Source organism: Vespa velutina, chromosome 7 (genome assembly GCF_912470025.1).
Source record: "Vespa velutina chromosome 7, iVesVel2.1, whole genome shotgun sequence".
In the NCBI taxonomy this organism is placed as follows: Eukaryota; Metazoa; Arthropoda; class Insecta; order Hymenoptera; family Vespidae; genus Vespa; species Vespa velutina.
The window spans coordinates 3517964-3535106 of record NC_062194.1 but is presented as its reverse complement, the minus strand read 5'-3'; the positions used below and the strand labels follow the sequence as shown (position 1 = coordinate 3535106).

The 17143-nt window shown below is 26.9% G+C and overlaps 5 protein-coding genes across 8 annotated transcripts; 3 read left to right on the top strand and 2 right to left on the bottom strand.

Moving 5' to 3' along the window:
- Positions 1-1225: 1225 nt before the first annotated feature.
- LOC124950727 (terminal nucleotidyltransferase 4B-like) lies at positions 1226-5422 on the top strand. The gene is made up of 8 exons (XM_047497898.1): positions 1226-1850; positions 2789-2959; positions 3162-3519; positions 3664-3810; positions 4080-4273; positions 4397-4550; positions 4662-4800; positions 4890-5422. The coding sequence occupies exons 1-8, from the start codon at positions 1492-1494 to the stop codon at positions 5093-5095; spliced, it is 1728 nt and encodes a 575-aa protein (XP_047353854.1). The 5' UTR covers positions 1226-1491; the 3' UTR covers positions 5096-5422.
- Positions 5423-6996: 1574 nt separating this feature from the next.
- LOC124950732 lies at positions 6997-8536 on the bottom strand. The gene is made up of 4 exons (XM_047497908.1): positions 8518-8536; positions 7627-7839; positions 7346-7538; positions 6997-7226 (listed from the first exon to the last, which is right to left on the bottom strand). The coding sequence occupies exons 2-4, from the start codon at positions 7831-7833 to the stop codon at positions 7111-7113; spliced, it is 516 nt and encodes a 171-aa protein (XP_047353864.1). The 5' UTR covers positions 7834-7839; positions 8518-8536; the 3' UTR covers positions 6997-7110.
- A 53-nt stretch (positions 8537-8589) lies between these two features.
- LOC124950731 (ubiquinone biosynthesis O-methyltransferase, mitochondrial) lies at positions 8590-16761 on the top strand. 3 transcript variants are annotated; one of them, XM_047497906.1, is made up of 6 exons: positions 8590-8719; positions 12426-12659; positions 13205-13304; positions 13454-13946; positions 14027-14207; positions 14312-16761. In XM_047497906.1, exons 3-6 carry the CDS (start codon positions 13240-13242, stop codon positions 14422-14424), a joined length of 852 nt encoding a protein of 283 aa, XP_047353862.1. In that variant the 5' UTR covers positions 8590-8719; positions 12426-12659; positions 13205-13239; the 3' UTR covers positions 14425-16761. The 3 variants fall into 3 exon arrangements, with proteins under 3 accessions (XP_047353862.1, XP_047353863.1, XP_047353861.1); XM_047497907.1 differs by lacking the exon at positions 12426-12659 and having other exon boundaries at positions 8658-8719; XM_047497905.1 differs by lacking the exon at positions 8590-8719 and having other exon boundaries at positions 11314-12659.
- LOC124950726 (pre-mRNA-splicing factor CWC22 homolog) lies at positions 9116-11232 on the top strand. The gene has a single exon (XM_047497897.1). The coding sequence runs from the start codon at positions 9279-9281 to the stop codon at positions 11127-11129; it is 1851 nt and encodes a 616-aa protein (XP_047353853.1). The 5' UTR covers positions 9116-9278; the 3' UTR covers positions 11130-11232.
- Positions 14467-16453, bottom strand: LOC124950730 (trans-1,2-dihydrobenzene-1,2-diol dehydrogenase-like). Of its 2 annotated transcripts, XM_047497904.1 has the most exons (6): positions 16433-16453; positions 16057-16144; positions 15666-15867; positions 15290-15581; positions 14747-15144; positions 14467-14672 (listed from the first exon to the last, which is right to left on the bottom strand). In XM_047497904.1, the coding sequence occupies exons 3-6, from the start codon at positions 15865-15867 to the stop codon at positions 14566-14568; spliced, it is 999 nt and encodes a 332-aa protein (XP_047353860.1). In that variant the 5' UTR covers positions 16057-16144; positions 16433-16453; the 3' UTR covers positions 14467-14565. The 2 variants fall into 2 exon arrangements, with proteins under 2 accessions (XP_047353860.1, XP_047353859.1); XM_047497903.1 differs by lacking the exon at positions 16433-16453 and having other exon boundaries at positions 16057-16381.
- Positions 16762-17143: the final 382 nt, after the last annotated feature.

Sequence of the window (17143 nt, the reverse complement as noted above, 5' to 3'; positions counted from 1 at the left end):
AGTCTCATAACAAAGAAGAGCATTGACATTTTTCTTACACTTTATGAGACATACATTTTGCATATGTACCATTTGAAAGATATAAAACTTTTAGTTATTTTAAAAGAAAAAAGAATATGTATAATTAGAATATAAACAAGAAAAAAAAAAAAAAAGAGAAAAAAGAAATAATTCATTTCGCTAGTAGTGACATCTAGTAATTTATTGATAAAATTCTCTCTTAATATAAATGCCTATTATTTTTCTTATCTTATACGTTATTATTCTAAGATTAAACTTCTTCGTCTAGATAATTTTGATATTAAATGATATTAATCTGTGAATGCATATCATCTAACTACGGAAATTCTAATATCAAAGTAACATAATGTTTAAGAGTTCATTGAAAATATTTCTTATAAAAAGGATCCGAAGGAAAAGACATTGATGATTCGCATACTCGTTCGAAGTCTTCATAGTACGAGAAAATTCCGTCGAGGCAGATCGAACGTTCTCTTCTTCCACGCTTTTTCCATCATCTAAAAATGGTGAGAACACTCTGTTTTATACATCGTTCGAGAGTGTTATAGAAATTCGAGATTCTCATAAGAACTAGGGAAATAGAACGTTTTACAACCCTCCATTTCAGGTAGAATCGTTGAAAGTAGATCGACCAAAAAGGGGAAACTTTTATTGAATTATTGCATTCTCAATTATAAATAATCTTAAAAAGCGTCATTTTTAGAATAGAATAGTTTTTCTAAAATTTCTCTGCTTTATTACATACCCTTTTATTCTGGGACATAACAATGATTTATTGACAACCCTGACCCAACGTCATCAATTAAGAAATTTAGATAAAATCAATTGTTCATATTTGACACATATTTTTTTTTTTTTTAGCACAATAAAATAATAGAAAATGTTTCCTGGTAAAAGAGTTCGCATGTATTGAATTTTTTTTTTCTTTTTTTTTTTTTTTTTTTTTTTTTTTTTTTTTTTAACCTAACGACGATATTATATTACAAAGATAAGTTTGAATTGGAACGATTTACGGTGTAAAGGGAATTCTATGGGATATCTTTGAAAGATATTTTTTCCAATCACATTTGAATTCAGATTTTCTTATGTAAATTTGACGATTGAGAATATATAATTAGAAGTAAAAAAAAAATAGGATGTATGGTGGATTAGATTAATAGTGTAAAAAAAAAAAAAAAAAAAAAAAAAAAGAAAAAGAAAAGAAAAAAAAGGGTGCAAAATGATGGAAGGTTTTTGAATTGAGCGCCATCTGATATTATGGCCCTCGGACTACTCCCATTCTCAAAGCAGTACATCGACATGAACCTCTCCGTAGTTTGTTTGCGTTCATCGGCTGTATGTATGAATTTCGTGGTGTTCGCAGGTTACAATAAAGCAGATAATTTTTCAATTAAAGTTGACTTAAGATTGGAATCGTAGTGTAGTGTGCGAAAACGATTAATCGCCGGATACGGAATCCATAACTGTTTAATGGATCCGACTATCGGTTGGTATCAACCGGAGCAGTTCGGCCCTGCTAAGGACTTATGGTTACACATTTGGGAAGCTGAGAAAGGTCTCGATATCTTAACCCTGAAGAACGATTCGTCGTCGAATGTGATGGGCGTTAAAATGCAACAGGATTTTATAGCTTTCGACTCGGTGAATAATCGTACGGGAGATCGTGGTCAGCAAAATACTTGCAATAGTTATTATAACCCATCACGTAGGAAAGGTGATAATCGTGCTAGTACCTACGGCATGAACTACAATTATGATGCCTTGGTCGGAGAATACGGTGGATGCCCGTGGCGTGTGCCTAATAAACATTATTCTAAAGGAGTTATTGGGTGAGCACTCTATCACCTAAGCCTTCTAACCCTTATTTATTATATTATTTCTACGATATCCATATACGGAGATATACGCTTTGTCCATATGGGCATTATAAGGTTAGGTACATTGCCATTCTACTTTACTGGTTCGATATTACAAAATTATTCCTACTTCCTTAAAAAAATCACAGTATGACTGGAGAGGTACGACCAACGATCGATCGATTTCCTACTTCGAGAACAAATGCTATACTTTACTGTTTATTTATTAGAATAAAAAAGAATTAGCTCAGTTAATAAGTCGTAGACCATGCCTCTTATAAGATATATAGTTACATAATAGAATATTTATGGAATCTGGAATTAATGATTAGTCAAAATAATTGACTTGAATGACATAGGCTTTTCTAAAATTTAATATTCTTTTTTTCTTTACCCATGATTATTCATTACAGCTCCATTTTTGACATGATCATTTATTTAACCAAAAAATTCTTACTAAATTATTTTCTGCAAAAATTTTGTTATACAATTTTTTATGCTCTCATACAATGGAAAAGTGATATATGTATAACATTGATATTTCACTAACATTTGTATCTGTATTTTAACAGGTAATGATAATAAGTAAATAATTAATATATAATATATAATTTGAAATATAAATATATATATATATATATATATATATATATATATATATATATATATACATATAAAGAGAATATTGCATGTTACATTATTCGTAAATATTCAAAAACATTCATAAAAGGGTAATGTGCATTGAATTTTTTTATAATAATAACAAAACACAAAAACAGATATATTATTGATATTATATCAAACATATCATTTTCATGATAATATATTTTATAAAAAATAATACGTTAGCAAAGAGAATGAATTATACCTTAACATTGCATAAAACATGCAAATAATATTTTCTTACTTAGGTTACACGAAGAAATAGAAGATTTCTTTTCATATATGTGTCCATCCAATGAAGAACATAATTTAAGAATACGAGTGGTTAAACGTATAGAACAAGTAATATATGATCTTTGGCCGGATTCGAAAGTTGAAGTATTTGGAAGTTTTCGTACTGGTCTATATTTACCCACTAGGTATGTATTATAATAGAATTTTTATAATTGATCTTCTTTGATCTATTAATTGTGAAAATATAATATCTCTATATTTCTTTTGCATCTATTATTTGAATTGAAATACACATAAACGTATATTGAATATCATTGTACGTGTTCTTTCTTCTTTCTGATATATTGGCAATAATCATAATTTGTTTAAAAACAATAATTTTTACAGTGACATAGATTTAGTTGTAATTGGAATGTGGACAAATCTTCCACTACGTACATTGGAACGTGCTTTATTAGATCAAAATATCGCTGAACCATCTTCTTTAAAAGTTTTGGATAAGGCCAGTGTTCCAATTGTCAAACTTACCGATAAAGAGACAGAAATTAAAATAGACATTAGTTTTAACATGAATAATGGTGTAAAATCAGCAGAATTGATAAATTCTTTTAAAAGACGGTTTCCTGTATTAGAAAAGCTTGTTATGGTACTGAAACAATTTTTATTACAAAGAGATCTTAATGAAGTATTTACTGGTGGGATTTCTTCATACAGTTTAATACTTATGACCATCAGTTTTCTGCAAGTAAGTTTTAATAAGGAACTCTTTATATATTATAACATTAACTTTAAGTAAATTCATTATTTGTATAATTCATTACTTGTGTAATGAATTTAAGGGTATATGTAATGAAGAATGTATACTATAAAGAAATGAATACTTTTTTAGTTACATCCTAGACAAAATGCTTATTGCTCAAGTGCTAATTTGGGAGTATTATTGATTGAATTTTTGGAACTCTATGGTAGGAAATTCAATTATGTAAAAACAGGCATTCGAGTAAAAGATGGTGGTACTTACATATCTAAAGAAGAGGTAATGTATATTAATAATGTTTCCACTCCAATAGAAAAACTACATATCAATGAAAAGTAATATATTATATCAGCAGAAATTAAATCTCAAATAACTCATCATGAATAAATATTTTTGTCTATTGATTATTTACATATTATAATATACCTTATGATCTTACCTATGTGGGAATATTCTTGAATGTTTTTTTTTTCTTTTTTTCTTTTTCTTTTTTTTCTTTTTTTTTTTTTTTCTTTTTTTTTTCTTTTTTTTTTTTTATTAAATTATAGGTTCAACGAGACATGATAGATGGACATCGACCTTCCTTGTTATGCATAGAAGATCCACTTACACCTGGTAACGATATAGGTCGTAGTAGTTATGGTGCTCTGTATGTAAAAGATGCATTCGATTGGGCGTATTATGTTCTTTCTCAAGCAGTCAGTCCTTTAAATATTCTAGTTAATGATGCAAATAAAGTAAGGTAAGGTTGAATTAGATCATGATAGAGGTTATATATAACTCTCTATTACATTTATTTTGTCTGTGAAAAATTAAAAATTGTTATATAATTTTTTAAACAAAATTATCTTTATTGTACATGCAGTATATTGGGAAGAATAATTCGTGTGACAGATGAGGTAATAGAGTATCGTAGATGGATTAAAGAAACATTCCCAGTACCACTGAGTGAAGTGGACTCTCTGTCTAGCTCAACTGGATCTGATGCATCCACTCTCTCAGCACCAGCTAGTGACACGGTAAATTTGTTGATTTATCGTAAAAAATAACATACCCCTTATATTATATAAAGTATAATAATAAGTTCACGATTAACATATAATAATGGTTTTGTTTTTTTTATTTTGAAGGATTCAGAATGTAGTCGTGGAAATTCACCAAATACAGGTGGAAAAGGAGAAGAAAATGCTAAAGAGCGGCATGTATTTAACAATCAACAACCTCATCATCATTCTCAATGGAAGAAACCTTTTAAAACAACTACTCACTGTATGTGAACTCGTTATGTGTAAAAAGAAATAATGATACATCTCCAGTATATACAATTATTCATTATATAAAAATATTATTTTTCACAGTAAATCATCAGCACAGTTCTAGAGGAAATTATCGTGGAATAAATAATAATATAGGTGGACAAAATAAAATAAAACATAATCTTCACAGTAATGGTAGTCATAACAATAGCACTAGTCACAGTCCAAATTCAAGACCACACACATTGAAGAGAAAGAAACAATGCGTAACACACACACAGCGTGGTCCTGGAGATTGTGTACGGTGATGAATTGTGCAAAGTAATTTTGAACAATGTTAAAATATCACTTAAGACACGAGTTTAATATTATGATCGTGTGATAAAGCGACAGCAAATCATTTTTGTCACATATTAACTAAATCATTCTGTCGCGACATCATCCTTGTAAGTTTTCTCCATTCAGTCTGCAGAAGGGGTTAATATTTACAATTAAGCATTTGCAATTCGAATACGATATTATTCTTGACAGTACAAAAGATACCCCTGAAGTAGCTATATTTTTCATTTTCCAAGAATATATTTCACTCTGTACGAGAGCTTGTGTACCAAAGACGCGCGTACAGAATTGTAATATAATTCAAATTAGGCTAGGTTAAATTTTGTTTGCATTAATGCACATATTGCACATAAAGTAAGGAAAAAATGTAACAATATTTTGTTAAATATTGTTTTTAGCATTACACACTTATTGCCACCTTTGAATAGCAATTGTGTTCATACCCAGATAAAAACTCATTGTAATACATTTATATATAATACGATTGATATTTCTGAGTATTAGTTGCGGTACATTTTTCTTAAGAATTTCACAAAACTGTAAAACTTGCTCTTGTAGTTATGATAAAGACTTAGTTTTCTATATGAAACTATATTCTTATAATAAGAGGGTGAGAGAAAAAAAAAATGGTGATATTGGGACTTACCTAATGTAAATATTGTAATATACATAATCAAACATAGAAAAATAAGTCTAACAGTTATCTACTAAACTTTTTTATTTTGTATGTACCTAAAAAATAGTGTTTGTTACAGTAATATTATCACAGTAATATTTAATATGCATGTGAAAGCCACATTCATGAAAAAAAAAGAACTTCTTTTTGTAATATAATTCTGATAATAATAATTTAGTATATTTTTTGGATTTTATTGAAATCATAGGTTCGTAAATGGATAAAAAAAAAATTTTTATCAAAATAATGAAAAAAAAAAATGTGCATAACTATTATAGCAATCTGCTTTCAATTTTTGTAGTATTTTCTTGAAAACGCAATTTTTGCAGATGTATTTATTTTGTATACAGCTTGTCTGATTTCTTAACAATGTTTGATATCTTTTATATCCCCCCAACAATATTGTATTACTCTTCAATAAAAAGACGGTATATGTCAGCACCACACAAAAACAGATCAATCAGTTATATATGACACTGCATTTTGTGAAAAATTCTATACAATATAATCTTCTGACAATATGCGAGAAGGCCTTGATATAATTTTAAAATGATTATGCTTGGGAATTGCTCTGTATTTATTTTAATACTGACAATGACATTCCAGTATTCAATAAGTTCTGATCAATTCAAAATTTTATAAATTGTCCATTTTACAGCATACAATTAATTAGGTGCTAAAATATTAGAAATAAATTACTTTTTTATATAAAAAATTTTTGTATTCACACAAAATCTTATCTCATAGTTATTTATGTTCATAGAAGTTGAATACTCGGTAATATTAAAGTTTGTTTTTCTTTAAAATATATGCTGTTCATTCAGTACTTTATTATCATTTAATTACATTCATGAGTAAATTATGTTGTACGCTGTGGATGAATTCAATTAAAATATTAATTGTTTATTAAAAATGTTTTAATTTAAATACTTTTTACTAAATTCTTGACCATGTAATTCTTCTTTCAAGATCTCTTAGAATTTATTGTCTATTGAAACTATCAGAGAATAAACTAGAAAAGAGCAATATTTCAAATACTATATATGTCTTTATTATTATTATTTATTTATCTGCAGATTTAAATTACTATCATAAAAAACCTTATATATATATATATATATATATATATATATATATATATATATATATATATATAGAATTCTAATTAATTTTATATTAATATAGAGACAGAAATTGTAATCTTAAAGTATTTATTTGAACTTCCTCAGACAATTTGTACACGGAACGTTCATATTAAGATACTGTACAATTATATTTTCATCTACTTGTCCTAGTATAACATATCTATTACTTATTATATTTTGCAGCAATTCCTGTTATGGGATTCATATCAAGTTTTATTATTCGGTCTAACATAGCAAGCTGATTATCCTCATCGAATGAAGCTGGTAGAGGTGGGAGTACTGAAATAAAAGATGAACGTTTATCTTGGCCAAAATACACACATACACAGTCACTATTATTAATAATATAAATATATTAAGAATATGTGTAAACTATATATATATATATAAAATTTTACCATATATTTTATAGAACATATAATACCAAACAGCAGCACATGAAATCAATAATGCATATCCTAAACAAAGTTTCCACTCTCCTGTAGGTGCTTCCATTTCTGCAAATGTAGAGCAAAAACTGGCACGATATAATGCCTTTTTTTCATCTATTGAAAGTTTTTTCCAATCTCCTTTTTCTTTTTCTCTTAAAGCCTATATGAATAATGTAAATATATAAAACTTTCAATAAAGTACTTACTTTTTTTTTTCTCAAATTATTTTAATTAATAAACATAAATACCAGGACATCAGGAGTATTAGCTTTAAAACGAACTGCAGGCATTGGAAAATCTGTACGATCTATGTATGAAGGTGTATTATTAAATCCAGAACCAACGATATCTCTGTTACCAATAGTATTTAATGGATAATGTGATTTCCTCACAATATGCTTGCTTCCTTGATGCAAACAAGTTAGAATAACACGACTGTTCATTAGGTTATTCATCTTGTGCTATAACATTATTGAAAACATAAAAATTTTATATCTTTTTCATTATCATGATATAAAATGTAATATATATTAATTAGTAGAATCCTTATTATATACTCTTATTATCATATACTATTTACTATAATAAAAATTGTTTACAATGATTTTAATAAAAAAGTAAAATATGGTGCACCTAAAATTATTTTATAAGCAATTTAAAAAATTGATGTAATCTTCAATAAAGATTGGTTATCTATTAAATATTTTTGTTGAAAAAATAGACAAATGTCAAAAAAATACATACAGACATATGTATATGCAATTTTGTTATATACTACGTACTATTAAACAGATTGTCAAAGTAAAAAGTATATAATTTAAAAAAATTTTTTAATAAGAGTTTTCCATACTTTCTTACAATTTTGAATGGGTATCTGATAAATTTCGAAAACAAGTAAAATCTTGTATGAATGTATATGCAGGGAGTTATCTAACAACTAAATAACTGTTAAAATGAAAAGAACATATGGTATAATTAGAATTCTTAATTAATGAAAATCTTTCGTAACATAAATTTAATGTCATTTAGGAAAACTCTAAAATGAATCTCTAAAATAATATTAAAAATCGACGACTTACAGGTAAGACTTTACCCAAGATAACTAAAAAATGGCCGTCGATAGGACGATTATATCATACCTCTGCTATACTTTCTTGAAGTGTAACAAGAAGTTTACAAGCTCAATAGATGGAACAGTCGGAATATGCGACCTCAGCGACAAATGTGGACAAAATATGAACTACAAGTTCAATAGAGAAATACTATTCTCCTTATGCGCCTATTGTATCAATGGATAAGTTATGCAGATGATACTCCTCTCATACATAACCTAATAATCGCGTGAGTATGAGATAGAAATTTTTATATATAATAAAAATGGTAGTACATCTGACAAGTTATGCAATGTTTAAACGAATGTACATTATTATTTAACTATTAGTTTATTGTATTCTGTATACATTATATATAGTTTAAATAATTATGGAATTTATTTTTAGTATTTATTAGCATAGACGAATAAACACACATTTACTAAATTTCTATTGGTCGTTGGATTTTATGTTCGTTTTTATTTAAGAATTAATCAATATAGCTGATACTGTTCTAAATATAACAATGTATTCGAAGTGAAGAGAAAATAAGATTTATAGATTTTGTAATTATTATTGCAATATATTTTCGAAAAAAAAATGACGTGTCGTTTAATAATATAACATAAATTTAAAAGATTGTCTTAAAATTTATTTAAGTATATAGAATACAGATAGCGCTATAATAGATCGATGGGATACGTTGGGCTTTCTTCAGTGCGTTTGTTTATGATCTTTGGTTAATTTTCGTTTCGCTTGGTGTTACGTGTAAATTTAAGAGGTTTAGTCAAATATTAGAAGAAAAAAACATGGAAAGATATTCGGAAAGACGTTCGGAAAGATATTCGGATAGGCATTTGGAAAGACGTTCAGAGAGACGTTCGGAAAGACGTTCGGAGAGACATTCGGAAAGACATTCGGATAGACGCTCTGATAAGCATTCGGATAAATATTCGGATAAATATTCGGATAAATATCCAGATAAATATTCGGATAAACATTCGGATAAGCATTCGGACAAACGATCAGAAAAACATTCGGAAAAAAGGCATACAACAGATACAATGACGAACAATCGGAAAAGAACTGTTGATCTTCTGACAGCAAAAACAGGAGGGGCTTACATACCACCTGCCAAACTACGTATGATGCAAGCAAATATTACAGATAAGTCTGGTGCTGCTTATCAACGTATTGCTTGGGAGGCACTTAAAAAATCTATTCATGGTTGTATTAACAAAGTTAATGTTAGCAATATTGGCCTTATAACAAGAGAGCTTTTAAGAGAAAACATTGTCAGAGGAAGAGGTTTATTAGCTCGTTCTATTATACAAGCTCAAGCTGCTTCTCCAACTTTCACTCCTGTCTATGCAGCATTAACAGCTATTATTAATTCTAAATTTCCTAATATCGGAGAACTTATACTCAAACGTCTTATTATACAGTTCAAACGTGGTTTTCGTAGAAATGACAAACCTCTCTGTATATCATCTGGAACATTTGTCGCACATCTTTTAAATCAACGTGTAGCACATGAAATTTTACCTTTAGAAATTCTAACATTACTTGTAGAAACACCTACGGATGATTCTGTAGAAGTTGCTATAGCATTCTTAAAGGAATGTGGAATGAAATTAACAGAAGTATCTCGGAAAGGTATTGAGGCCATTTTTGAAATGTTGAGAAATATATTGCACGAGGGTCAATTAGATAAACGTGTACAATATATGATTGAAGTCATGTTTCAAATTCGAAAAGATGGTTTCAAAGATCATCAAGCAGTTCCCCAGGAATTAGATCTTGTTGAAGAAGAAAATCAATTCACGCATCTTATACAATTGGATGAAGCAATAGATTCACAAGATATTTTAAATGTTTTTAAGTTTGATAGTGATTATGTGGCTAATGAAGAAAAATATAAACAATTAAGCAAAGAAATTCTTGGTTCAGATGATAGTGATTCTGAAGCTGGTGAGGATGATGAAGAAAGTTCAGACGAAGATAGCAATGCAGAGACTACAGAGGAGAAAGAAGGTGTTATTGTAGATAATACAGAAACTAATTTAACTGCTCTTAGGAGAACTATTTATTTAACTATACATTCTTCACTTGATTTTGAAGAATGTGCTCATAAATTAATGAAAATGCAGCTAAAACCAGGACAAGAAATTGAGCTTTGTCATATGTTCTTAGATTGTTGTGCAGAAATGCGCACATATGAGAAGTTCTTTGGACTTTTAGCAGGACGATTTTGTGCCATTAACAAAATTTATGTGACACCATTTGAACAAATATTTCAAGATTCTTATCATACGATACATCGATTAGATACTAATAAGTTACGAAATGTATCAAAATTCTTTGCTCATTTATTATTTACCGATTCCATATCATGGGAAGTTTTGTCATGTATAAAATTAAATGAAGAAGATACTACGAGTTCAAATAGAATATTTATCAAAATATTATTCCAAGAACTATCTGAATATATGGGTCTTTCGAAGCTCAATCAAAGAGTTAAAGATGTGACATTGCAAGAAGCATTTAGCGGATTGTTTCCTAGGGACAATCCAAAAAATACACGTTTTGCTATTAATTTTTTCACGTCTATTGGTTTAGGAGGTTTAACAGATGATTTAAGAGAACATCTTAAATCGTGATTATAAATTTTCAAAATATACATAATGATTTCATGTAGTATATCCTAATTCATAAGATAAAAACAAAATTGTAATATAAACTAATAAATATTTATATAAGTCATTTTTATACATATATATATATATATATATATATATATATATATATATATACACAAAGAATGTTTGAATATTTGAACCTATGACTTTGGATTTCAAAATAAGATGTAAGATTTTATAATTAAAATTTGCGCGCAAATATATTAGATCTGCCGAAAAATTCTCTTTGTTCATAAGGAAACAATTATTTATAACACGTTGACTGCCGTAGGGGTCACCGGTGACTGACACTCGACTTGATTATAGCGTCGTGAGGGCCACCGGTGACCGGTGACGCGATGAATAATGAAAATATATAATTAGGGTAAACATCGATCCAATAAATTTTTTAAATAATACCATTGATTCCATAGTGGTTTAAAGAAATTAATGCCGTACAGAACATGTAATTATAATTTTATTAATACAAGGAAAATATACATATTATTTGTACAAATAACGATAAGTCACATTGAAACACGGTAGACAAAGAAAAGTTGAATTAGGACAGTCGGCACAATGTTGCCACTTTTTTAGTACAATTCTTTGCTCTCATTCTATTTTAGCTATTTTGAATTTTATTCGTAGCACTCTTTGAAAAATCGCCTTACATTTCGTATACTTCCCGGTTTCCTTTTAAGTTCATGACGACGTTTTTTCTGTACGCAATTTCTTGATGAAATAGAATCTTCATCATCAAAACATTTTACTAAATACATCTCTAACTTCATCCTAAAATCGGTGACTGAAATATTTTTTCGAGTTGCTTGTTTGTATAACATCATTGAATTTATAACATAAGTATTTAGCAAAAGTTCTATTGGCATTTGATCAGACAAATCAACTGAAGATTTCCCTAAATTATTGGGTTGGCAACTAAGTGATAGCCGGATTTCAAATAAGAAGGAAACGACAAAATCTGAAATCACTTAGTTGCCAACCCAATATAATCTATTACCATTTTTGGCTTCTCATACTCATAGAAAAATAGTCTACAATGTCCTTGAGGGTCACCGAAAGATCCCCACCATGAAAATTTCATAAGACATGTTTATATAACTCACCTTATCTGCTATAAATAATATTTAAACATAATCGCATACTAAAATATTTATGTTTTGCGTAAGTCACATAAAATTCGCCCGGTAAATGTTTAAATTTTATTATTATTATTATTATTATTATTATTATTATTTTTATTATTATTTTTGTTTCAAGATAAAAACAATTTTAGATTAGAATAAGCTTACTAACAACTTTAGTAAGCTATTAAAGTTAGTAGCTTTAGTTGAAGTTAGGAAAGTAAGCTACTAAAATTGTACTGTTTAGTAAGCACTAATTGCTACTACTTTCCTCAATCGTGATCAAATATTACCTGTTCGAGGAAAAATATCTGATACTATTTGGAAAAAAATAATAGTAATTATTAAGATTTGATTATAAATCTAAGGCGTAAGTATATTTAATATAATAAATTAAGTGATAATGAGGATTATATTTGTATTTTACATATGAGGTTATTTATCCAGTCTTGACAAGTATAATTTTAACATAATGTATATAATAACGTATATATTTCATTAATAATCTGTATAAATTTATAAGTTTCGCCGTTATAAAAATACGTTTTATTTACAAAGCCAATAATATTATTAAAAGCTTATCATATTAACTTAATATTATCAAGCTAAATTATCATTTATTATATTAATGCTAATTATTGATAACTATCTAGTTTTTAAGGAAGAACATTTTTCAAAAAGTATTATTTGAAGTTAAACTGTATTATCAATTGTTTTTTCATAAAACATCAAAGTATATTTTATATTACTTAATTACACAGTTTCTTCGAGCTAGTATTTACATATTTTTTTATTTTCATTAATTTATTAACATATACATACGTACATACATACATACATATATATATATGTATGTATTTATATATTTATATATATATATATATATACATATATATGTACAAATTGCTTTTACAGGTTATTTAATTACTTTTTAAAATAGACAGTGAAGAATGTTACGAAACTTGAAAATTGTAATGTTACGAACTGTGGGTAGAAAATTTATTTCTCGTAACAAGTACGTATAAAATGATTATGCTAAATTAAGAATAAAAGAAATTTATGATTAGCAAATAATAGCACTATTAAATTTAAATTTGTTGAAAATAATAATCCTATTCAATTAAAATGCTTTAATATTTATTTTAATAATAAATATATTTTTAGTTCATCAGAAACACCTAAGTATGTAACAAACAATGTAAGACCAATTGAATCTACTATAGATTCAAAAGAAATAGAATTTTTTGGAAAATTAAACAATAAATGGTGGGATCCCAATGGTCATTTAGCTCTTCTTCATATTATGAATCCTATTAGAATACAGTTTATACGAGATGGCTTAGCTAACACAGGCATTATTAAAGACGATACAAATTTACCTTTAAAAGGAACAAAGATTATTGATATTGGATGTGGTGGAGGAATATTCTCTGAACCATTAGCTAGAATAGGAGCAGAAGTAACTGGAATAGATAATTCGTTAGAATTGATAGATGTTGCAAAGGAACATGCCTTATTAGATTCCAGTTTATCAGGAAGATTAAATTATCTTCAAACTACTATTGAAGAATTTGAAAAAGAAAATACAGAGAAATATGATGCAGTAGTAGCTTCTGAAATTTTGGAACATGTATCTAATCAACAATTATTTCTTAAAGTAAGTACTTATAATATAAAATGAATTAAGCACCATAAAAAAAAAGCTTCTTTATACTTTCTGCCTTTTATTTTTATTAGTCTTGTTCATCAGTTATAAAACCTGGAGGGTCACTGTTTATTACTACTATAAATAAAACTTTACTATCTTGGTTGGGTGCAATTATTGCCGGAGAGTATATATTGAAGTATCTACCAATTGGAACACATGATTGGAACAAATTTATTTCGCCAGAGGAAGTTCAACGTTCCTTAGAAACTTGTAAGATATAAATTTAAATTTATTATTTAGTTAATTTAGATTTAAATTTAGTTATAAATTCTTAGTTGCATTATTTTGATAAAATATTTTTATATAACCATCAGGTGGTTTAAAGACAAAACTTATTCATGGGATAATTTTTAATCCAATAAAAAACGAATGGTCTTGGTCATCAAATACTTCAATAAATTATGGGCTTCATGCAATCAAACAATAATAATTCAAAATTGCCCATATAATAATTATGATTTATAATATATAATTTACAAAAATCAAAATTTATTTTTTTTAATATGATATATAATTTTTATATGTATTTATATATCAATTTATATTTATATATAATAAAATATATGGTTTAAATGTCTTCAGGGTATACAACACCAATTTGTTTTCTAAGTTCATCTTCTAATTTTGCAATTAATATAGATGTATTGTGAGACATTTTTGGGTGTTCTATCATACCTATACAAATAATTATATATATTAAATTAAAAAAAAATTTTATATTGATAGTTTATGGTAAAACAATAGAATACCTTTTTGAAGGCAAGTACGAATTGCAGCAACTTCATAAGACAATCCTGCGCTATTTATGAAATTCATTTCGTGCTTGACTTCTGGTAAGGAAACATGCACAGTACCACTTGGCAAATATACTTTAGGTGGACACCAAAAATTTGGTACACGTATCGTTCCTTTTTTTCCAATGATATAAGCTTCATTAGGCAAAGTTACTGAACTATGTGTTAGAATAGTGGCAGTACGATTTCCTTTATATAAAAGAGTTGTAGAAGTTGATATATCTATTCCCTCTTCATTTAAGAATCCAGCAGCTTTAATTGTGTGAGGCATTTCATTATCAAAAACCATGCAAACAAATTGCAAACAATATACACCTAAATCCAATATAGTACCACCACCCAAGCTTTTCATACTAAAATTATCACACAGAATATGTAAGATATACATAGATACATAATATCTTTTTAGATTATTATAATTATTTAATATATTTATGGAAACAATAAATTATAAGGGGATATTATTAAAATTATAAAAAAATATATCTGTTTACATACTTGAGTCTTTCAACATTTTCTAAATTAAATCCAAATGGAACGATGACTTGATGTATTTCTCCTATATTGCCAGATGAAATTTCTTTTTGAATAGCATCATAAACTGGAAAAAAACGACTCCATACTGCTTCCATGAGGAAAAGATTTTTACTTTTTGCAAATTCTATTAATTCTGTTGTTTGCTTCAAATTCATTGTTAATGGTTTTTCACAAAGAACATGTTTCCCATGCTCTAGCATTAACTTTGCTGTTTCAAAGTGTTGAGGATTCAATGTTGCAATATATACAACCTCTGATAAATATTATAATTATAAAAATTATATAATTATTCTTTATATAAACATTTTTTAAAGTATAATAATATATGACTATATACCAATATCTTCATTTTTTGCTAATGTTGCATAATTATCATAAGCATTTTTAATATTATGAAGTGTCGCGAAAGCTTCTGCCCTTGAAAAATTTCGTGCTGCAACACCAATTACTTCATGTTCTTCTTTGGGTAGTGTTGCTAAAGCTGTTACAAAGTCATGTGAAATTTTTCCAGCACTAATTATACCCCAACGTGTAGCCATCTAATTAGAAATATGAACTCTTAAGATATGTAAATATTTGCTTCTAATATTAATTTTGCAAATCTGAATTATATAAAAATATCAATTATTTACCTTCGGTAAAATTTTATATATTTTATATAAAAAATGTTTTTGATAGAATTTTTTTATAAAATTATAAGTAGTTTTAACAATTGATTAATTACTTACTTTGTAAAGATTATATTAATTCCTTGTATTTCTCTGAACTGGTACGTTTTGCAGATAATTATTATATGAACGAACAACCTTCATATGTCTGTTAGATAAGGAAATATATATCTACAGTAATGTATATGTGTATATCATACTCATGATAACCGTATAAGAAATTACAAAAAAAATTAAGATTGTACTTATCTTCAGTTATTTATTTATAATATAACAAGAATATTATAATCTAAATATTAAACTATTAAAATATATCATTCATGCAATTAAACAATAATAATCCAAAATTGCCCATTGATAAATGATTACACAGTTGTTCATATTATTCGTATGAATTTAATAAAATAGTATAATTTCTATATTTCTACATACATACATAAAAACAGGGTAAATCTTTCTATGAGTAAAGCTTTATAATTGTTATGTAATTATAAATTAATATTATTGATATCGCATTAAATGAACTATTGTATTAATATGCTATGTGATAAAAAAAAAAGTTTAAATGTTAAAGCACGCTTAAGTTTCGAAATATAAATATATATATATATATATTAATTTAATTTTTTAACAAATATATATATGTCATATGTCATTCAATAAAGATTTGAAGGCACGCCATTTTTTCCAATATATTATATACTACGAGTGTAAATACAATGTCTAAATACTTTGAAAAAAAATTATTCCTCAATTATTAAAAAAATATTACCACTATAAATATATATATATATATATATATATATATATATATGTATATATATATATATATATATATATATATATGTATATATATATATATGTCTTATTACTATTGATAAACTAATAATCGAATTAATTTTTCTAAAGAAGAGGAAAAATTGAAAAGTAAAAAGTACTATTACCAACATACAATGTATTTTTAATGGAAAACGACCCTTATGACAAAAAATAAATAAAATATCTCTTTGGTCATTAATTACTGATAATGAAGATTTTTACTTCATGTGGCTTAATTTAGCTTTTTCGTATTTCAAATTATCCTTATTTGACCCTATTCTATAATGAAAAAATATTAATATGTTCGGTAATGTTCCTATATAGTGAA